Source organism: Schistocerca americana, chromosome 8 (genome assembly GCF_021461395.2).
Source record: "Schistocerca americana isolate TAMUIC-IGC-003095 chromosome 8, iqSchAmer2.1, whole genome shotgun sequence".
In the NCBI taxonomy this organism is placed as follows: Eukaryota; Metazoa; Arthropoda; class Insecta; order Orthoptera; family Acrididae; genus Schistocerca; species Schistocerca americana.
Genome location: NC_060126.1, coordinates 42947434 through 42971457, shown reverse-complemented (window position 1 = coordinate 42971457; position 24024 = coordinate 42947434). Strand labels below are relative to the sequence as shown.

Below are 24024 nucleotides of genomic sequence, written 5' to 3'. Positions count from 1 at the left end.
GCGCAATGAAAAGACACTTACACATTAGCTTTCAGCCAAAGCCTTCTTCAGAAAGCAAAACACACACATATTCATTCACACAAGTGACCACACCTTAAACACGTATGCCCACCATTTCTGGCAGCTTGGACTAGAATGCAAGTCACATAAACTGGAATCATCACTCTGGAGGGGGTGGGAAAGGAATAGCACAACAGTAATTTTTCCACATGAGCTATGTGCGGCATAAAAATTTTTCAGAAGAGAGGAAGAAGTGAGATCAGTCAATAATTAAACCATCAGTTACTTATCTCCACTTTAGTACCTTGATGTTACTACTGCATGCTTCCGTCTTTTAGAAAATACTCCATGACGCATCGACTGATTACGTAGGTAACTTGAGAGTGGCACTAGAAAGTTCGCAAATGATTTCAGTACTTTGGCTTAGATATCATCGTAACCAGAAGACTTTCTACCTTTTAATGTCATAATTTCTATAGCCTCTCTAACAGCTTAGTCAGCAAAATTTGTGCCTGGTGGTGGAGTGTACGTTATATGCCTAAGTAAATTTATCGAAGCTGCTTTCAATGGATGATTTTTTTTGTCCCCGGTTTCAGCTACTGTTACGAATAATTTAGTAGCCGTTGATTTTAATTTCGTATCATCTGTCTCACCGGTACTGACGTCTGGGAGTTCAGTATCACTTGCCTTGCTGAGTTGATTCACTTCGTGTGTAATAATGCTCCAGATGGACCTTGCCTAATTCTCGGAATTCAAATTTTTTGTCAATTGTATGCAGTTACAGTTTTTGTCATTTTGATGATTAATGGATGAATTTTGGAAATAGTGCATTTTAAGTCTTTATTGGGCATTGTCCTTTGCATTAAATAAAGCTGTGTCTTCCTGTAACAAGATTTTATGCCAGATGTTGGGCACTTTTTTCTCAACTTCCATTGCACATGTCCCAAATATGAAAGAAAACTGGATTCATAATGTTGTTACAACATTTTCGGCAAAAGGTTCAATTGCTCATCTATTGTGTCGGAATCTGACAGCAGAAATTTGTGCAGAAGAAAATCAGCAGCTTGCTGTGAGATAAGTTAAATGCTTAAATCTCAATAGTGATTGTGGAGAGAAGTAATACAAAGGTCAAGTTCTAAGATTTTTCTAACACATTTGGATTAACTGTTCCAGTATTTTATTCATAGGCTGAAAGTCTACTTCTGGATAGCCATTATACGTATGTTCATGCTTTGGCATCCTTCCTTTCAACATCCAGCTAATTTTAATTCATTTTGTCTGCTTCGATCATTATCATAGATAATAAAAAGAGACTTAAATGTCTCAGGGAAACATTTAATTATAAGATCTATGAGATCACCAATGTACAAGGACGTCCCATCACGTCCAGTGCTGGAATCCTTGCCAGTATTGGAGAACCCTGGCAGTAGTGACAGTATGTAAGGGAAAAATGAATTGAAATTTGTGTTGGGGAGGGCACTCAGCTTAGGTAGTTCATGCAGCAATGTTGACCATTGTACTGCGGTGGTGTAATGGTTAGCATTTGGTGTAATGGTTAGCATTTCTGCCTAGCAAGCAAGAAGATCCGGGTTCGAGTCCCAGCCGCAGCACAAATTTTAATTCATTTCGTCTGCTTTCAGCATGAAATTATTGTGTTTTTCTTGAAACCTGAGAGCAATTTTGTCATGTATTATATCTTCCTCACCATGTGGATTAGTTTAGTCTTGTTTGGATATCCCAATGATCTCAATGGTTCTGAGGGAATGTGATCTACTCCAGAACTTTGCTTTGATATGGGTCTTTCACCACTTTGTCAAATTATATTCACAGTGTCATATGTTCCACCTCATATTTATTTACTTCCACTTCCCTACCTATAATATTTTCAACAATTTTTTCCCATTTTTAGAGTCCTTTTATGTATGCTTCCCACCTTTCAGCTTTCTCATCTTTGCTTATTGCTCACTTGCAATATATGCCCTTAATACTCATGCAGTTTCCTCTCTTTTCTCATATGATCTTTTCAGTTTTCCTGTAGGTGACATCAGTTTTCCTCCTAGTCATGCATGCTTCTACAGCCTTGCATTCGTGCTCTAGCCATACTTGCTACAATTTTGCAGTTCCTGTCAATCTCATTTTTAAGGCATCTGTATTCCATTTTGCCTGCTTCATTTGTTGCATTTTTATATTTTCTCCTTTCATGAATTAAATTCAGTATCTTGTGTGTTTTACTCAGCCTTGACATTTTGCCTGCTGCCTTCACTCTTTCATTTCTCAAAGGTACCATTCATCTTCTATTGTATTTCATTTACCTATTTTAGATGTGAAACAAATACTGCAAAAGAGATAGAGGGGCTGGCCAGTACTTAGCTCAGTACAGCCAATAGATAACACAAAACAGAACAGAAAATTTACATTCCCAGCTTTCGGAACTTTGTTCCTTCATCAGGGAGGAGAGAGGGGAAAAAGGGAAGAAGGGAAAGTGGATTTAGTTACTCACAACCCAGGTTATGAAGCAACAGGGAAAGGTAAACAGGGAGGGTAGCAAGGATGGAGGCATGGTTGTCAGAGGGAAGCCAAAGATATTCTGATAACCATGCCTCCATCCTTGCTACCCTCCCTGTTTACCTTTCCCTGTTTCTTCATAACCTGGGTTGTGAGTAACTAAATCCACTTTCCCTTCTTCCCTTTTTCCCCCTCTCTCCTCCCTGATGATGGAACAAAGTTCCGAAAGCTAGGAATGTAAATTTTCTGTTTTGTGTTATCTATCAGCTGTACTGAGCTGAGGTAAGTACTGGCTAGTCCCTCTATCTCTTTGATAGTATTTGTTTCACATCTTTATATGAGATTTTCAATTAATCATTTACCTATTTTACTCAGTAGTAGCTTAACTCCATCTTTGAAAGTCTCAACAACCTCTGGTTCTTTCAATTTATACAGCTTTCATCTCTTTAATTTCCTACTTTTCTTCTATTTTAATTTCCTACTTTTCTTCTATTTTAATCTGTGATTCATAGCCAATAAATTATGATGGGAGTCTACATCTGCCCTTGGAAATATTTTGCAGTTAAAAATCTGATTATGAAATGTCTGTCTTTTCATTGTATCTGCAGCTACATCATACTCCACAAGCCACCTGACAGTGTGTGGCCAAGAGCATACTTCTGGCACCACTTGCTGTTCCTCCCTTTCCTGTTCCACTCACAAATCACACTTGGGAAGAATGATTGTTCGTAAGCCTCTGTATTAGCTCTTAATTTCTCGAATTTCCTCATCGTGGTCATTTCATGAGATGTATATGGGATGAAGAAATATGTTGAGACTCTTTCCGGAAAGTACTCTCTTAATTTCCATTTTAAACTTCTTTATGATGCACAATGCCTCTCTTGTGGCAAGCAAGATGGCACAGTAGTTAGCACACTGGATTTACATTCAGGAGTATGACAGTTGAAACCCATGTCCAGCCATTCTGACTTAGGGTTTCTGTGATTTTTCCTAACTTGCTTTAGGCAAGTGCTGGGATGATTCCTGTGAAAGGGCATAGCCGATTTCCTTCCCCATGCTTCCCTAATCCGATGGGACTGATGACCTCGCAGTTGCTCCCCTCCCCCAAACCAACCAGACAACCAGGCTCTCGTGTAACAGTCTCTGCCACTGGAGCTTGTTGAGCAACGCTGTAATACTCTCGTGCAGACCAAATGATCCAGTGATGATCTCTTCAATCAGTGCTACCTTGTAAGGGTCCCAATTTGTTAATATTAAATAAAGTGTGAGCAGTGATTACATTATTACCCTTGCATAATACAACAGGCAGCTTTCCCTTTCATTCCTTTTCCCCTATTCCATGATTGCCAACTATTTTTTTTCTTCTCTTTCTTTTTTTGATGTAAATTTATGTCCCCTGTCAGAATTACATTTTCATCTCTCTTAAGTAGCTGAATAATATGTTTTATCTTTTCATAATTTTTTCAATCTTTTCATGATCTTTGGAGGTAATAGGACTATGAACTTGTACTACATGGTGGGTGTTTGCTTCATATCTGTCTTGGCTATGATCATGCTGATCATAATGGCTTACCCACATTCCTATATTCATATTTATTACTAGACTTATTTTTCCATTATCTTTATTTGTATCCCTGCACTCGCTTGAGCAGAAGTTCTCTTCTTCCTGGAACTGCACAAGGCCAAATCAGTCAGTCACCCAGACTGTTGGCCTACAGCTACAGGAAAGGCTGCTGTCCCTCTTCAGTAACCACAGGTTAGTCTGGTCTCTCCACAGACAGCATTACATTGTGGTTGCACCTATGGTATAGCTGTCTGTTTCACAGAGGCTTATAAGTCATCTTACCACTGCAAAGTCCGTGGTTCATGATGTGTATAAAAACTATTTGAGAATGTTTTTCCGTATATGATTTTTAAATGTATTTTGAGTCTTTTGAGCAGGTTATGTATGTGGAGCTTGTCAATGTTTCAGATACATAAATGACTCTTGCTGTTTTGCAGGGGAAGTATGTGGGATACTGGAAACTATCTTTGATGTTTGTCCACAGCCAAGTGGTGAGAGTCCAAACAGCAGCAATTCAGGAAGTTTGAGGAGAGGTGTCAGTACAGGCCGTTTATCAGGACGACGATCAAACCAACAGTTGATTGAAGATGCTGTCGATGCCACCACTGAAGCAACAGATTCTCTTAATTCAACAAGGCTGTCCACAACTTCCCTAGCAGCACAAGAAACATCCAGGTACATGTGAACTATATGTACTTTTCTTTCAGTTTCCTCTGTGTCTTACAGTTCTTGCTTATTTGTAGTGCAAGAACATGGTGTTTATTTTTACTGTGATGTGGAAGACATTGTTATTGCAAAATAAGACACAGTTGTGGGAAAATATGTAACTTTTTTCAACAAAACTCTAATTTTCAGCTGTATTACCATTCTCATATTTGTTGAAAACAGCCTTCTACTTTCTGCAAAAACATTAATAGAGCGAGTAGCACATTTTGAGTATGTATCAACATTTAGTGCATCCTATACTGAGACACTTTCCTCATTATTTAAACCTTGTATTCAGAATATCAAACAATGGAAAATTTAGGGTGGAAAGTGACAATATTATCAAAAGGACAGTTGCTACTCACCCTGTGGCAGAGATGATGAGCCACAGATAGGTACACACATGACCACAGTCTCTGGCTGGTGAAGACAGACTGTGAGCAGCAGGACGTGGTGGGAGAAGCAGCCGGGTGGTGGGGGTAAGAAAGAGGCTGGGGCAGAAAAGGGGGAGGGGTAACAGGGTAGGGCTGGGGGACAGTAAAGTGCTGCTTGTGGGAACAAACAGGGATGAGGTAGAGAGATGATAGGGCAGCGACATGCAGTCGGGAGATTAGACGGAGGGTGGGGGGAGGGCGCGAGGTATCAGGAAAGGAAAGAAGTGAGAAGACTATGGGTGCACAGGTGGAATAGATAGCTGTTTAAGAGTTGGAATGGGAACAGGGAAGGGGCTAGATGACAAAGGACAAAGACTAACAAAGGTTGAGGCGAGGACGCTTACGGGAATGTATGATACATTGCTGGAAGAGTTCCCACCTCTGCAGTTGTGGAAAGCTGGTGTTGGTGGGAAGGGTCCAAATGGCACAGACTGTGAAACAGTCATTAAAACAAAGAAAGTCATTCCTCTTGTTCAGCGACGGGGTGGTCCATCTATTTATTGGCTACAGTTTGTCATGGACCATTCTTGCGGACAGACAGCTTGTTGGTTGTCATGCCCATGTAGACTGCAGCACAGTGGTTGCAGCGCAGCTTGGAGATCATGTGTCTGGTTTCGCAGGTAGCCCTGCTTTTGATGGGATAGGTGATGCTCGTGACCAGACTGGAATAGGTGGTGGAGAGAGAGTATATGGGACAGGTCTTGCATCTACGTCTATTACAGGAATTTGAGCATGCAGCCAAGGGGTTGGGAGCAGGAGCTCTGCAGAGATGGACAAGGATTTGTGTAGGTTTGATGGGCAGTGGAATATCACTGTGGGAGGGTTGGGAAAAATAGTGGCTAAGATATTCATCATTTCAAGGCATGATGACTTGTAGTTGAAACCCTAGCAGAGAAAGTTATTCAGTTGCTCTAGCTCTGGGTGGTACTGAGTCACAAGGGGAATGCTCCCCTGTGGTCGGACGGTAGGTTTTGTGAAGTGATGGGTGACTGGAGAAAAAAGGCATGGGAGATTTGTTTTTGTACCAGGCTGGGAGGGTATGGAATGGGTAGCAACTGGCAAAGTGAAGCTATTGCTGGTGGAATGTTCATTTGATATGGATGGAGGTACTGATGTAGCCATCTTTGATGAGGTGGATGTCAACATTGAGGAAGGTGGCCTCTTGGGTTGAGTAGGACCGGCTGAAGTGAATGGGTGAGAAGTTGTTGAGGTTCTGGAGGAATGTGGATAGAGTGTCCTCACCCTCGATCAATATCACAAAGATATCATTGAATCTGAACTAGATGACGGGTTTGCGATTCTGTGTCTTTAGAAAGTATTCCTGTTGATGGCCCATGAATAGGTAGGCACAGGATGATGCCATGTGGTTGCCGTAGCCATGCCCTGGATTTGTTTGTAGGTGATGCCTTCAAAGGAGAAGTAATTGTGGATGAAGATATAATTGATTGTGGCGACTGGGAAGGAGGTTGTAGGTTTGGAATCCATCGGGCATAGAGAAAGATAGGGGTAAGGCCCTGGACATCAGGGCTGCCAGTGTAAAGGGAGCTGGCGTCAATAGTGATGAGTAGGGCATGACTTGGGAAAGGAGCAGGAACTGGGGAGAGTCAGTGGAGGACATGGTTGGTATTGTTCATATAAAAGGGTAGTTTGTGGATAATGGGTTGAAGGTGTTAGTCTAAGAGAGCAGAGATTCTGTCAGTTGAGACACAGTAACCAGCCACAAAGGTGCTTCCTTGGTTGTTGGGTTCATAGGTTTTAGGAAGCATGTGGAAGGCAGGGGTGTGAGAAATGGTAGGGGTGAGGAGAGTGATGGCCTGTGGGGAGAGGTTCTGGGATGAGCCTGAGGATTTGAGGAGAGACTGGAGATCCTGCTGGATTTCTGGAATGGGGTCACTGTGGCAGGGTTTTGTAAGTGGATGAATCTGATAGTTGGCTGAATCCTTCTGCCAGGTAACCCTTGTGGTTCAAAACAACAGTGATGGTGCATTTGTCAGCAGCTAGAATTATGTGGTTGGGATCAGTTTTTAGGTGGTGGATTACTATGTAATTACAAATTTTTGGATCCCATGTCACTTATCGATACTCTTATTCACCAGGAACTAGAGCATGCACACCACCGCCTAATAAAACTTTCCACCCTGTTCACTTCCTACTTCTGTCATGGACTACCACCATCCACTATACACCACCTCTGCAGCAACCTTTAAACCTCCCCCATATTCCCTCGTAGCTAACAAACCCTGCCTCGCACACCTACCTACCATCGGAAGCTCACTCCCATCACCATACAGAATCCAGAAGCTAAACAGACCAGAAACACAGTCGTGTATCTTTCTTCCAAAAGCCTTAGCCCCACAGAAGTATTGGTCCTTTCCAAAGGCCTCACCTTTTGCCCCACTCCCAAATTCAGTCATGCAGGATGTGTTAAAGTGGTGGGCATTTAGTAGGGCATTGGTCTGGGGTTTGGACATTGAGCGAAAACAAAGACGAAGGCTTCTTGTTTCTAGGAATGTGGAGCATCAGTTTCAAACTTGGTGCTGGCCACGCATGCCATATGAAGTCACTCAGTCCTGTGGTGGGACAGAGCTCCTAGGAGCTTCCTGACTTGCCTTCCACTCTGGCCATCTCTGGAAGACCATTGCATCTATATATGCGTAACACCACGCCAGACCCAGCAGTCAGTGATTGTATCTCCTTATTATGATGGCAGAGACAGCTAGCAAAAGCTGAAGTGTTTTGTTTGAAGTGATGTGGCTTGTAAATCGAAGATTTTGTTGAAGCATATACTGCGAAAGACTCTAAGGAAACAGATAAACAGTTGTTGAGGTGTTATGCTGGGGTGTGCAGTTAGTGCTGATTAAATGTGTAATATCATCGGTGCATGGAGATTAGACTAGCTAACAAATGGTTGGTTGTGGTTTGATATGTTGACAGAAATGTAAGGATGTATTGTTTGATAAAAATGAGCATGGAGGCTGACAGGATGATACTTCGATGTCATTAACAGTTTAACTTGTGCAGTGTTTGAGAAGTGTCACAGACTGTGCGAAGGGGGTATCCCAGTGCACTGCCATAATTGAAACTGAGTTGTCTGCTGTTTTTTGTGTGTGTGCGTGTGTGCGTGTGTGCGTGTGTGCGCGCGTGCGCCAGTTGAACTGGTGTTGTCTTAAAATTGTCAAATGAAATGTTATTTGTTATTCAACTCTGGATTAGTGTATTGCATCAACAACATTGGGCTATGGTTCAGTTGCATGTGAACCTTGGTGCTGGGCAGTGTTGTACAATGTTGGTCAATATTACACAGCAAAAACTTGGAGCTGATGTACCTTTGGATAGACGCATTACAGGTTTGTAGTATTGTGACCTCCTTCAGTACATTGCACAAGTGACAGTGTTGCACATTAAGCCAAGTTTAGAAATTAAATCATTCTTAGCTACCATGCAAGGTTTGTGTAGTAATTGTTAAGAAAATGTGGTGCACACTTCACTGTTGTGTGTTGCCCCATCTTGCTGAAGTATGTATGCAGGAGGTGGTTTTTGGATCACTCAGATTGCTCAAAAACTGCACCAAAGAGATGGCTTGTTTGAGGAAATATAAGTATGGAGCAACAGAAGCGTCGGCTTTCATTGTTTCTGCACAGCCTGATGTCAGTTCTCCTGACACTGATTCTTGTCAGAGTTTACCTGGCTGTGATGCAACACAATATGTTTAGTTTCATGGTTTCTGTGTAGAGGTTACCCTTTTATTGTTTTCTTCATGTGTCTTTTTATATCAGTTACATGGTCACTAGAGCAAGTATGTCTCTCCTGCCTACTCACTTTTGTCATGGTTGGTTGGAGGGAGTGAGTTGACTCTCTTGTTGTTCTGGTAGCAGTCGTAGTAAGTCGACACAAGCCAGACGTGTACTCACATTTTGTATAAGACTTTGCTTGGTATAATGGTGCACTGACAAAAAATTCGTGTTGCCTACGTTATTTCAATTATCAGTTAAAACTTGTTGCTGTTATATGTTCAATAGGATTCATGGCTATCAGAAAGTGGAGAACAAAATTGAGAGCAGGTTGCAGATCTGAGAAGAATGTAGCTTGAGATTTCATAAGAGAAAAGTGTGTGTGCGTGAAGTCTCAGAAGCCTTAATCTAATGAGAATGCAACAGTATTTGATAGTAAATCCACCCCAGTTCTTCCAGTACATAAGTAAATGTCAGTGAGATATTAACACACAGTGAACACTCTTTGAACTGATTTTAATTGTTATATGGAGATAAGTAGTCATTTTGCAAGGTGATTGCTGATAATTTTTGTCCAGTGGACAAAATGACTTTGTATGCACACTGATCTTTCAGTTAGATGCAGTAAATAGTAATTCCAGCAGTATATAATTATTCTTCAATATCAAAAAAAGTAGGACGACTTCTAGAACAAGGATCCAGTCTGAACACACACACACACACACACACACACACACACACACACACACGTCCCTATATGGTGCCAAATACAGCAGCAGGTGGACTGGTTGTGGTGGGGGTAATGCCAGGTGGATAGACATAGGGGAAGAGAGGTGAGAGATGTGTAGAGGGAGTGGGGTTGAGCGACTAGTGGAAAAGAGGGGGAGCTGGTTTGCAGGCAAGGAATTCTGGAGGGAAGGGTGCAAATATGTCTTCCACATGCAATGTACAATTGTAGGGGGCAGTGAGGAGTGGCACACACTGAAGGGAGCATTGGGAGGTGTGTGTTTCTAGGGGGTGATGGGGCAGAGAAAGGGGAAACTGACAAGTGGGAGATGTGGGGGACAGTGGGTTACCTGAGACTGAAACGGGACAGTTATGGTAATGGGGGGATGTGTTGTAAGGATAACTCCCATCTTGCATAGTTTGGAGAAGCTGGTGATGGAGGGGAGGAACAGGTGGCAACTATTGAAGTAGCTGTTGAAATTGAGTATGTTGTGCTCACCTGCATGTTGAACCATTGGGTGGTAATTGGTGGTGGTCATTCATCCTGGTGGGCAGCTGGTTGATAATCATACTGACATAAAAAGCTGTGCAGTGTTTGCAGCAAAGCTGGTATATGACAAGGCTGCTTTGACAGGTGACCTGGCTGCTGATGGGGTATGGTAAGCCTGTGACAGGACTAGAGTAGGTGGTGCTGGGTGGGTGGACTGGGTAGGTGTTGCACCTGGGTCTTCCACAGGTATATGATCCCTGTGGCGATGTGTTGGGAGTAGGAGTAGCACGGGCATAGATTGGGTGGGCACTGGAACACCACTTTAGCAGGGGTGGAAAGGATCTTGGGTATGGTGCCTCTCATTTAAGGGAGGATGAGAGAGAATTAAAGTTGTGGTGAAGGATATTGTTTAGTTGCTTCAGTTGAGGATGCTATTGGTTGAAGAGGGCTGCACTCCTATGTGGCTGATTCTTGCTGGTGATGGAGGATTGTCAGTGTGCGGCAGTGTAGCAAGGAAAACCTTTTTGTGGACTAGGTGTGGAGAATATTGCCTCTCTTTGAAGACTTTTTGTGAGGCCTCCAGCATACTGGACAAGGGAATTCTTGTTGTCACAGATACATTGTCCACAGGTGGCTGTATGGTATAGATTTTTTGGTGTGGAAGGGATGGCAGCTGTCAAAATGCAGGTACTTTGGTGGTTGGTGAGTTTAATGTTGACAGAGGTGTGGAGGTCGATGTTGAATGAGGTTGAGGTAGAGGAAGACCAGGTGAAGTCGATTTTTTTTTTTTTTTTTTTTTTTTTTTCTACGTCTGGATCTGTAATCCGCAAGGTGCCGTGCAGTGTACTAGAAAAAGCTTCCTGTGTTACTTCTATTACTTTCTTGCATTCAGGAGGACAACTGTTTAGTTCCCCTTCTGTCCATCCAGACTTAGATTTTTCCGTGATTTTCCTAAATCCCTCCAGGCAAATGGCTAGATGGTTTCAGAAAGGTGCAGCCAATTTCTCCTTGCTGTCTATAGGATGCTAAGCTCTTAATCTCCCTTCCTTCCTGTACCATTTCCCTTATATCCTGTTGTATTCTTAATCAGTGATCACATAGAATTACTGTTGGTAACCCTTAATATGAGATAGTTCCTGTTTTTGTGGTGATGGTCATTTTGTGATGTGTATTCAGGTAGAAGTAATCTACATCTATGTTAATACTTTACAAGCCACTGTACAGTGCACAGCAAGGGCACCTCATACCATTATCATCAGTTTCCCTTCCTATTGCATTTGTATGCAGAGAGAGGGAAAAATAAATGAAATCATGTGATTGTTGCCTCTGTGTGTCCACTAATCCCACTTAAGTTTTCTCGCAATCCCTAGATAAGATATTCGACAGTAGTAACAGAACGGTTGCTTGACCATGTTCAAATACAATTCCTCTACATTTTCCCAACAGGATTTTGCCATAACTGTGTCACATTTCTTCTCGTATTCCCTACGAAATTAAGGAAACAGATAAGAATGAGATTTTATGAAGTAATGCTTGTGCTAATTTTGCTGCGTAGCTCAGACTTGGCGACAAACATTGAAATGAAATTCCCGAGGTATGTGACAGGCTTAATGAGACTGTATTTGTTTAAAACTGGATGTGCAGATAGAACTTAATATTGTTGAAATAGGAAATAGAACCAAATAAAAGAAAATAAGACGACTCTTAAGCCTAAACATAATGCAAGAGAGAAGAATAAAAAGAAAAAAATATATATGTGGACCAAATGGCCAGAGTTGTAGTTTTATTATGCTATTACGTATATATGAAATCATTTGATTTGCGGTGTAGGAAACTTTTCACAATTTGTAATTAAATTACAGCTATTGAAAACATTTCTTATACATGATTATGAAATGCTGACTTTGGTAACATAATCTATGGTAATTGTATTTTATACTACTATGTTAACAGCATTGAAGGAAAAAGGTATCAAGAAAACTAATAAGTGTGAGACAGAATTGCTGGCCAGTACTTATTTCAGAAGGCTCAATGTTTAGTAAAGCTTATTGGCACAGGTTGGTTGCTCTTATCCTGTCACCCTGGGGTCAAATAACTTGTGCTATGTATCTTCACTGGGATTTATGTACTAAATTTTGAGCAAAATGCTATTTTACCAGCAGCTAAATGAGGGAGGAGGAAGGGGAGCAGAGCTTTTACCTTGACCTATTTTTAAGCGTTTCATGTGAAGCTATTTCAAAACTAGATGTTATCCGCGTAATCATTACAATAATTAACTGCAATGTTCAGATTTGTGTATAGTGAAGTACACGAGTGACAGAGTAATAGATGTTGTATGGAGTGGAGTTTATGCTCTCACATGCAATGCTTTCTATTGTTCATGTTTCTCTGTCCAATACAGATCATCAAGTGTCGCATCCAGCCCGAGTCAGTCACCTCGTCAGCCACGAAAGGCCACAAGCTCCTTCGGCGGTTCTCCATCTCCACCTGGGCCTATTGACAACACAAACCTTGTGTCAACTCCGGCCTACAAGGTCAGTCTGTTCTTCTTTTTAAATGTTTTCATCTAGTTGGTTTAAAGATGCAGTCTTAATCAGAACTGAGTTTATCCAATACCATAAGGCACAGAGAACAATCCGATGAAACTTTGTTTTAAATTTTAGCAGTGACGTAATAAGGAAATGGTCATAAACCATATTTAGTGAGGAAATGTGTGTAAGCTTGACTCACATTATGATGAGGTGCTCATAAGATCAGAAGAAGTAAATGTTGTGTTGGTTACTGTGGTAGTCAGCACAAAAAAAGAAGAAAGGAGAAAAGTTACAATGGTCAGTGGGAGAAATCCAAAATTATAAGTACAAAACACTTTATTTCTAAGAGGAAAAGGAACTTAACTTATTTATTCATGTGCTTCGTTTGCCTCCTACAAGCAATTACTTTACTATGTATTACTACTCGCAGAATGCAGGCTAAGTAAAGTCTTCCTCTTAATCAGTACTAATGCTCTCAAAGTCTGTGACTAAGCAGGGCTGACCAGCAATGGGCAGCTGGTTAAATCAGCATTGGCAGGGACACTGAATTCTGTCTTCCTGGAGATGCGGACTGGCTGCTCTTTCAATTGGCGCACGGGTCAGCGCCTTCTTGATACCATTTCACAGCACTGTGCTGGTCAGCATGCAGTTGATGTGTTTGGACTGAATGTTCTTCTCCCTGAAAACACCACGCCATTGTCCGGTAGGGAGCCATCTTTTGACAATGGGTAGGGATGGGTGGGCAGGAAACTGGGTGGCACGAGGTGCCGGGAGCCACAACTGGGACTGACGCTGAGTCTCTGGCCGTGCCCTTCCCTGACATTCGTCCTGTGCTCTTAGGGGAACGTTGGTCAGAAAACTCCCGACAGGGTGCCCATCCTCTTCCTGAGCCAGTCTGATGAAAAATGGAGAGGACGGCGGCAACAGTGACGTGGCACCTGGTCTGCGGTGGCTGGCAGAAAGTTGAGCTGCTGCGGCAGTGAAGGCAATGGGTCTAGCTACATCGGTTCTGCAAGCATTGCTGAAGAGGCATTCAAGTGTGGCTGCACCAGCCACATGATCACAGTAGGATGTGAATCCGAGGACAGAAAATCTGCAGAAGAATCTCCCAAGTGAGCAGCATGAATCTGGTTCTGATGGGAGTGCACGAACCCAGCACGACCTTGAATTAAGTACATTCAAGTGCCCAAATTTTGAAGAATTGTTCCGCTCTCCCAACACCTGGCACATCTAAAAAACTCTAAAAAGAATTCATTAGGCAGAAAGCAATACTTGTGGAGCATGGGAGGCTCCGTGCACTGTGGTGTATGCAATAACTGGAGCTGCGTTTGGATTGTCATAGGCCTGGAAGCAGTTCATTGAGAGGAAGAGCAGCAATGCTGGCTCTCATGTGGGAGGTACATAGATCGTTCATCTGTTGCATGATTGTACTCAGGAATCGTTCAGCATGTCTGTTCGATTGGGTATGAAATGGAGCACTGGTAAGGTCAGTGATGGCATTGACTATACAGAACTGTTGAAAGTCCTTGCCGTAAAGTGTGGTCCGTTGTCTGTGATCAACACAATAATAAGACAACGAATGTTCTGAAACGGACCAGCAAAGTCAGTATGTCATGGCAATTGAGACTTTGGCCAAATGGAAAATGTTTGCGGCACGGCCAACAGATTCTCAGCACAAATGTGACACTGTGACATCATGTGTTCAATGTGGGCATCCATTGTCAGCAAAGTACAGTGCCAAAATGCTTAACTATTTTGTGTGTACGATTCCCCAGTGCCATTGGTGCAGCAATCGCAACACATCTTTTTGCAGCACTTTAGGAATAAGCACATGCAATTGTCCATACTCATCTTGCAATAAAATCACAGTATGCTGGAGGGAGAGGCTACGCCGATGAGGAAAATATCGGCACACGAAAGAATTCTGAATGTTTTTCACTGAATGAGGCCCAGCAGTACGGATGTAGAGCAACAAAAGGTTCAATTCAGGGTGTGCTTCTGTGGCCTGTACAGTTTTTCTATAGTGCAGTGAAAATGTCCATAAAAGTTCAGTGTCTTGTGCATCGATCTGACAAGACACTTCACTTTTGGTGCAGAGAAGAAATGACCATCTATCTGTCTCAGCACACATTGTAATCTCTCTTGATTTGTCACAATCCCTATTTGAGACACCTAATGAATGTAGTAGAATTGTTACACAGGTGACCCCAATTACCAGTTCTCAAGATTTACTGGACGATATTATCCATGTTCCATGTTTCAAGTACTGATGATAGACACTTTCAAAGGTCGAAGAAACTGTATCCGGCTTTTGGAATGCTTCCTTGGATCAGGTCACTCAAATAAAAGGTTGAGAGGGATTCACCTGTTGTGAGGACAAGGGAAAACACAGATGAAAGAGGATTTGTCAGGGGTGCCTTTTTTGCTACTTTTAAATGTGTCCATCAGCAGTTCTTTGAGTTATGCCCACTGGACCTAAGTACTTAAGGCCATTCTGTATCCTTTCTCTTGATACAACTGAAGTGTGCTTTGATTTTATCCATACTGGATCAGAGGTCGTGGTTGTGAATGTCAATGTTAAAAAAATATCGGCTCAACCACTTGTTTATAGTGTAAAACACTAAGATTGACGTGTTTCGGAAGTCAAGCTTCCATCATCAGAATGACAGAAAAAAAGTAAAAGAACCTGTTATAACTCGCTAAAATGGAACATGTACCAGGCACAATAAAATTGATAATAAAATTAAAACATCGTGGCTACTTCCCCTGTTGCAGCTGTGTCTTCCAAGGTGCATATCCACATAGTCGTCAAAATATAAAAAACTCTAAAATGGTGTCACCTATGGTGTTAAACATCTAACCACATGGCTCTCTCCTCTATCGTCGTAGACCGCCCGTGCGTCTTCGTTGATACCACACACCACGTAGCCAAACAAGACACTGAAACGCGAGTGAGCTCGCGTGCAAGTAAACAAGGAAATCACAGAGATGTCCATACAAACAGATAATGTATACATGTTCCAAGGACCTCATGAAATGATGGTATCCTGCCAATTGCTAAAAATGTAGTTACTAAAAGAAACCAGTAAAATGTGTGAAAAAGTTATTTGTATCACCAGTTAGCTGTTCATTCAGTGTGTTCTGATTAACCACACTATGTATCGTAATTTCCAGCTGTTCTAGTAGATCCAGCTTTTTGCCTTTGTCCTGTCTATGTAAAAAACGTGATCCTGATCTATTCCCAACATGGGGTGTCCCGTTTCCCAAATATGCGTGGCTACAGCTGACTTTTTGAAATTATTAAGCTGGAAAGCATCGCTATGTTATTTGTAACGGACTTTAAAGGACCTACCAGTTTGGCCTACATAGGTTGCCTTGCACGTGTTGCACTGAATTTTATACATCCCCAGCTCTCTCATATTTATCGCTTTCCTGCTGTAAATTATTTCTTAGTTTAAATCGCAGCGTATTATTGGTCTGAAAAGCTGTATCAACTTTAAAAGGTTTGAAAATGTTAGCCACTTTTTGCGAAATATCACCGAGATATTGTATTGTGACTCTCGTAATATTATTTGCGGTATTTTTCCTGGCATTCGCGCACTGTTTCTGCCGTATTAATTTATTGACAATGTTTTGGTGATATCCGTTAGCTCTGGCTAGTTGTTTCATGATGCTCAGCTCAGTCATTCTGTCTTCTTCATTCATAGGGACTCTAAAGGCTCTATCTATCAAAGATCTAAAAGCAGAAAATTTCTGGCTATTAGGATGGCAGGAATTATTTTGTATCAACACATCAGTTGTGGTTGTTTTCCTAAATGCCTATCATTTCGTTTCCCAATAATTAGGTCGAGAAATTGCAGTTCACCATTTTTCTCTTCTTCCACAGTGAATTTAATTTTACCATGTAACTGGTTAAATTTATTTACTATTTCTGCAACTTCTTTTTCTTGTCCATCAATAAGAAGCAGCGTATCATCTACATAGCGTTTGTAATATACAATTTTATCCATTGTGGAAGAAGAGAAATGTGGAGATGCACCTTGGAAGACACGGCTGCAACAAGGGAAGTAGCCACGATGTTTTAATTTTATTATCAATTTTATTGTGCCTGGTGCATGTTCCGTTTTAGCGAGTTTTAACAGGTTCTTTTACTTTTTTTTATTATTTTGATGATGGAAGCTTGACTTCCGAAACGTGTCAATCTTAGTGTTTTACACTATAAACAAATGGTTGAACCAATATATTTTTTAACATTAACTGAAGTGTGTTTTCTCAGTTATGTGAGAGTTGGTTACATTTCTGTGCACACAACAATGATTTATTAAGATCTTAGTAGAATGTCTCTGAAATTCATCATCATTGCTGTCAGTCTTATTTGATAAGAACTTGAATAGTGGAGCAGTACTCTAAAATAGGTCATAGTAGCATCCAGGTTGTGGATCCCTTTACATACAACTCCTCCGCCATCAATTTAATGTGTTAGTACCATTTAATATTGCTTTGTAGCATTTAGTTTTGGTACATAAATAATTTACTGGGCTCCAGTAGTTTACCACTGATTTTGTAATTGAATATTCATGTGTGCAATTGCATGCGTAATCGGATATGTATGTGTGTGTGTGTGTGTGTGTGTGTGTGTGTGTGTGTGTGTGTGTGTGTTCTACACTCAAAATATTATTTGAGCCAGTCACATATTTGAGAAAGTACTCCATGACATTGGATATTGATCATTGATAGACAGTGATGTACGGAGTAAAACTGCTTTTGTAAATAGTGGAACTTGGCATCTACCCTTGCAAATAATAAATGCAGTTGAAAGACACTGCGTAAGTGAGGAGGGAGATATGGGTATCTTGAAATGTGTTGAATCTTTGATAGAAATGTCATAAACTCTGAGCTTACAATATTTTAAAGGGTCTTGCAACAGAGGGATGGTAGTAATATATATCAATAATTCTAAACAGTAGAAACTCGTGGTAGGGATCTCAGCAGTATGAGGAAAAGCTAGAGTGCTACTCACTGTAAAGATGACATGTTGAGTTGCAGACAGCCACAGTGAAAAGTCACTTTCACATTACCTTTCAGCCAAAGCCTTCTTTAGAAAACAAAACACACAAACACACACACACACACACACACACACACACACACACACACACACACACACACACACACACATTCATTCACACAAGTGAGCACACCTGAAAGACGTATGACCAACTCTGGCAATTTGGATTGGAATGCAACAGTCATGTAAAATGGAACCATCACTCTGGAAGGGGCGGGAAAAGGAAAGGAATAGCAGGGTAGTGGGTGGAGGGGGGGGGGGGGGGGGAGGCGCTCTCTAGGAATCGAGTCTGCACACTCCATCACTCCATCAGACAATGCTCTTCTCTCCCACCAGCCATCCATTGCTTTCCCTTTCCTTTTCTTGGCCCCCCTCCAGATTGATGGTTCCACTTTACATGACTGTTGCATTCCGGTGCAAGCTGCTGGAGATGGTGGTCATATGTGCTTGAGATGTGCTCACTTGTGTAAATGATTGTTTGTTTGTGTGTGTGTGTGTGTGTGTGTGTGTGTGTGTGTGTGTTTTGTTGTCTGAAGAAGGCTTTGGCTGAAAGCTAATATGTAAGTATTGTGCATGTCTGCAACTCAGCATGTCACATTTATGGTGAGTAGCAAATCTGTGTTTCCCTTATATTGTTATCAGTAATTTTAGGGATTTGGAGAGTGTTGCTGTTCTTATACGGGAACAGGCACTGATAAATGTTAAAACTCGAGGAGCTGCTGAATTGTAAGTATACTGTACAAAAAAATTAGTCATCCCCAGTAGACATCACATTAATCAAAGATTAGTATTACATCAACTAACTAGATAATTATTCAGATAAATAGATAATTCAAGTTTTTATTTGCAGATAAAGTTAGTATATGTCTGCAAATAAAAATAATTATTTGATATTTTTTAAATTTATTTTCTATTTTGAATAACCCCTTTTAGAGGGTAGGATAAATAGACATTGTTTCTGCTTCTTTGTTTTCAGCTGCAGCTTCCCTTTGGGCCCACACTACTTCCACTCTTTGAGAATGTTGTTGCCTCTCTCCTTGTGTAAACTTTCTTCAAGTCTTAAGTTTTTCCTGTCCTGAAAGCTTGTCTTTCCTACTGCTTCCGTAGAAAGTGTTCTGATTCTTATCTCCCATGTTTTCCGTAAATCTCACATCTTATTTTAGATTCCTGATTGTTTAGTAAGTCAAAGACTCGTTTAGTTATTCTGTCATTATTCATTCTGTATATGTGTCCATTGAATTTTAAAGACAGTCCACTCACATTCCGATATTGTTAGTCAAAGATTTTACATAAATAGTGTGCTACTCACCACAGATGCAAACACCGCTAAAAGGGATACCAAAGCTCCCACAAACTCAGTGTGTAAGGATATCGCATCTTCTCATATACAATCAGAACATTTCGCCTCTTAATTTTTTGCATAAATTAAACAGTACTCTCACTTATTTTTTGTGTGTCCTGACAATTCCTTTTTTGTATCATTTAAAAAAAATTAAAACATTATGTTAGTAAGTGAGGAGTGATTGGTGCAATATGTTTCCCACTGTCTAAAAATTTTCAAAGTTTCTTTTTAGGTATTGTTCAGTGTTTATACATTTGTTTCTGGATCTAAATGATGTTTGATTATACAATAGGTGGCCACACCGCTGACTGGAGAGGGTGGAAAGCTAAAAAGGAGTCCCGAACTTGTGCACCCACGTGATTTTGAACTTGTTCCAGACTCTTTGTGGAAGGCCCTTTCACAATGGTATGGAGGCTCACCACCACTTCCAAGACAGGTGAGATATAATGTCTGTGTTCTCAAGTTGGGAAGGGGGATAGGGGAGCATCAGACAAATTAGTTATTAAATTGTTACATTTGCTGTTTCCTGGTAGTTGTTCGCTTACATGAAAAATATTACTATTTTCCACTTAATTCTGCATGCTTAAACAATGATGTTTTTTTTTGTATAAGTTAATTATGAATTGTAAGAGTAGTGTATACAGAGAATTGTGTTTCTACTAAGAAATTCGTTCACCATGGAGACAGTTGCTATTCTAAATACATGGTGGACTTAATAGGTGATTCTTCCAAAGAATGGTGAGAAAGAGGAACTGGAGCTGTTTCCACTAAACCTTAGGCTGTTACGGCACCAGTCGCCACCGGCAAGAGCCCCACAGGCTTCCTGGTCTGGCATGGTTGGGGGCTATGGTGCTGCTGCCCTCAGTGAGTATATGCTTTGATATTACAATAACTCTAATTTATTGATCTCCAGTTGATTATTTTTCTACCATCTTACAAACTACTATGTTTAATCATCTGCTCGATGTTTGTTCTTTCTTTGAAATATAGATTCATACATGTTACTTTTCTGAGACTACTGCGATGTCATAAATAGTGTTAACAATATAACATGTTGACAGAAAGAAGTACTTACCCATATTTACAACTGACACCAGGTATTTGTTTTTATACACTCTGCGGCACAGCTGTGGGCACTCTCCTATGACAACCTGTGTATTTGCCACTTAGAGGAAGCCTTCGTAGCCTCCCAAAATGCCAGACACCTAGTGTGGTTCAGGTTCATTCAGATATCTTCATGATCTGGACTCGGGGCCAAGACATCCTAATCAACATTCCTTCACAACCCCTACACCTTCTCTCCCATCTATTTCATGTGGTCCTCCTTAAGTAAGTGTGCCATCGTGGTAGATGTTGACCCTCCTCGTCTCTGATGGCTCTTCCTGCACCTCTGTGCAGATTAAATCTACCAATCACCAATCACCAACATTACCTGCATTTGACAGCTGTTGTCCTTTAAAACAAAAAAAATCCTTCCCTTACAGCCTGCCCATCCAGGGACAGCATATCTGCAGTGACAATAGTCCCTTGTCCAGTATGCTGCAGGCCTCACCAAGGCCTGGACAGATGGGCACTATTCCCCAGGACTAGTCCGCAAACATATCTCCCATTCCATTTCCACTCATTACTCCAATCGTCCTACCATCTCCAAGAACCTCACAAAGCAGTGTCACCCAGTACCACCCTGGACTGGAACAACTGAACCACATTCTTTGTTAGGGCTTCGATTACCTATTGTGATGCCCTGAAATAAGGGACATCCTACCAGAGATCCCTCCCACCTCTCCTAAAGTGGTGTTTTATCGCTCACCCAACCTCCACAACATCCTGGTTTATCCCTATGCCACTCTCAATCCCATCCACTTGCCACAAGCACACCATACCTGTGTGGGAGACGCTCGTGGGAGACTTGTTCAATTGATCCGCTCAGCACTTCCTGTTCCAGTCCTGTCCCATCAGGGACTGGGTCACCTATGAAAACAGCCATGTCCTGTACCAGCTCTGCTACAATCGTTGCACAAGTTTTTATATTGGTATGACTATCAACTAGCTGTTCCCCAGGATGAAGAGCCACCACCAAACTGTGGCCGAGAGCAAAGTAGACCACCCTGTGCCACAATATGAAGGTGAACATAACATGCTTGATTTCAATGGCTGCTTCACTACCCAACCCATATGGATCCTCCCCTCCACTGCCAACTTTTCTGAACTGCGCAGATGGGAGTTATCCTCAACACATTCTATGCTCTCATAATTATTGTGGCCTCAACCTATAACATTCTGTCCCCACACCCTCCACTGAACAATTTCCACCCCTCTGTCATATCATCTCTTCCCCATTCTCATCTCCCACCTTCTTTGTTTGCTGGCCTGTCAGTGCACTCACCCACCTTTCTCCACTCCTCTCCTTTTTCGCTTTGCTTTCTCCACTTTCCTGCCCCACAAACTCCTGACACTATTCTTGTTGCCATTCTAGTCCCTGCACTCTCTGCCAAAGAGCCCTCCCCCCCCCCCCCCATCTCTCTCTCTCTCTCTCTCTCTCTCTCTCTCCCTCTCTCTCTCTCTCTCTCTCCCTCTCTCTCCCTCTCTCCCTCTCTCTCCCTCCCCCCCTCCCCCCTCTCCCCCCCTCTCTCTCCCCCCCTCTCCCCCCCTCTCCCCCCTCTCCCCCCCTCTCCCCTCCCTCTCCCCCCTCCCCAACCTGTACCATGTCACGTAGTAGATGCGTTCTGGTCTGAGCTGCCAGAGTTGGTGGTCATTTGTGAGGTGTGCATGCTTGTGTGAATGAAGGCAGTAGCTGAAAACTTCTGTGTAAATGTCTTTTAATTGTGCATGTCTGCAACTTAATGTGTCATCTTCATGGTAAGTAGCAATCTTATCTTTTCATACATTGTTGATATTCTTACCTGTAGTTTCCATTGTTCGAGAATAACAACTCAATTGTTTATTGAATGTGCTGAAACATTAAACAATGTAAACAGTACAAGAAATTAAATGAACAATACGTGCAACCAATGCTCCTTACAAAGAATTATTATTCATGTTTAGAACAGGTTGAAATGTCTATATCTCGTGTTTTTTCTGTAGTACAGGTAATGTAGGTAAAGTGTGCTAATATCTAGTGTAGCAATACAGCACATAGAATGATGTGTGATGCTTTTAACTATTTTGTCATAACCACATAGTAGTGAATGCTTCTTCCGTAGTTGCTCAAAATGAGGTAAGAGTCTAGTGTGGATGAGTGTTTGATCACCAGCATACCTCCCAAGAGCATCTCAAACACGATCTATCTGATTAAAGTCTGGACACTCCATGCACTGAATGAGGACACTCATGTGAGACTAGTCGCCTGACATCAACACTGCTGTCATGTAGACTGAAATTACCATCTTCAAGAAACACAACAGCCAAACACTTTTTGTATTGGTTTAATTGCACAAATCCTACTCACTGAGTGACACTAGGAGAACATTCCACATAAAAAAAAAGGTTTTACTTAAGCAAACTTTCGAAGCCAGTGGATCCTCCTTCGATAGAGGGGTTGAAGGGAAAGGAAGAGTAGTGAAGGGAAAGGAAATAGACACGTTCAGGAAAAGGGGTGGAGTTCGGAAAAGTCATCCAGAAACCGGGGTCGGGGAGACTTACCAGACAGAATGAGAAGGAAAGGCTGATAGTTGGACTATTCTAGAAGAGATGTGAAAACCTGAGAGCTTCATGGTGGAAGACTGGGTAATATTAAGACAGAGATTACTGCTAAAACATTGTGCATGAGTTAATAAGAATGAAAAGTCAAGTGAATTGTATGTAACATGGGTCGGAGGGGGGCGGTGAAAAATAGACAGGTCAGAAAATGAAAGATGTAGAAAACTAAAATGGAGTGAGTAAAGGAGTAATCACTGCAAACAAATGCTGAGATGGAAGAAATTAATACAAATTACGGCCAGGTGGTTTGCAAGAACCGAGGGCATGTAGCTCAAGCACCTGTGGAGTTCTAAGAAACTAGATATGGGGGAAGAATCCAGATGGCACTTGTGGTGAAACGGGCACTGAGGTCATGACTGTCATGTTGTAGGGCATGCTCTGCAACAGGATATTGTGTGTTGCCAGTACAGACCCTCTGCCTGTGCCCATTCATCCTAATTGGTAACTTGGTGACAGTAAAAGGCTGAACAGTGTTTACATAACACCCAGTGTATGATGTGTGTGATTTCACAGGTGGCTCTCTGTTTAGTAGTATATTTTTTGCCATTGGCAGGGCTGGTGTATGTGGTAGTAGGGAGGGTGCATAGGCAAGTCTACCAGCACCGACGGTCACAGGGGTGGTAGCCATACAGTACGAAGATGGGTGCAGAAGGAGCGTAGTGTCTGACAAGGATATTTCGGAGGTTGGGATGACGATGAAAAGCTATTCTAGGTGTGGCAGACAAAATCTCAGACAAAATGGATCTTGTATGCAGGCATGATTTTAGGAAGTTACGGCCTTGTTGAAGTAGCTGATTAATACATTGATGACCAGGAAAATACAGGCTATAAGTGGTGTACTTCTAAGTTGTGTTTTGGATCAGCAGTACCAGGATTGGATGTAGTGGCCCGGGAAATCTTCCTTTTGAACTAAGCTGGTGGGGTAATTACATCCAGATTTTCCGGGCCATCACATCCAATCTGGCACTGCTGATCACTCCAAAAAACAACTTCAGATCACAACATTTGCCACTCACTATTATCCTGGTCTCGAATGTATTAATCAGCTACTTCAACAAAGCCATGACATCCTAAAATCATGCTCTGAAATGAGATCCAATCTGTCTGAGATTTTGCCCACCACACCTAGGATAACTTCCTGTCAGGCTCTAAGCTACTACTGCATCCATCTCCCTACCCTATGGCTCCTACCACTGTGACTGTCCCCACTTCAAGTCTTGCCCTACCCA

The 24024-nt window shown here is 41.8% G+C and overlaps 1 protein-coding gene across 1 annotated transcript in view; it reads left to right on the top strand.

Moving 5' to 3' along the window:
• The window catches only part of LOC124545063 (ubiquitin carboxyl-terminal hydrolase 32), a 230329-nt gene that overhangs the window by 66887 nt on the left and 139418 nt on the right, over positions 1-24024 (top strand). Inside the window, exons 10-13 of the mRNA XM_047123861.1 lie at positions 4554-4744; positions 12557-12689; positions 19389-19532; positions 19816-19960. Of these exons, the coding sequence (XP_046979817.1) occupies positions 4554-4744; positions 12557-12689; positions 19389-19532; positions 19816-19960 (613 nt within the window). The remainder of the gene's footprint in view (positions 1-4553; positions 4745-12556; positions 12690-19388; positions 19533-19815; positions 19961-24024) is intronic.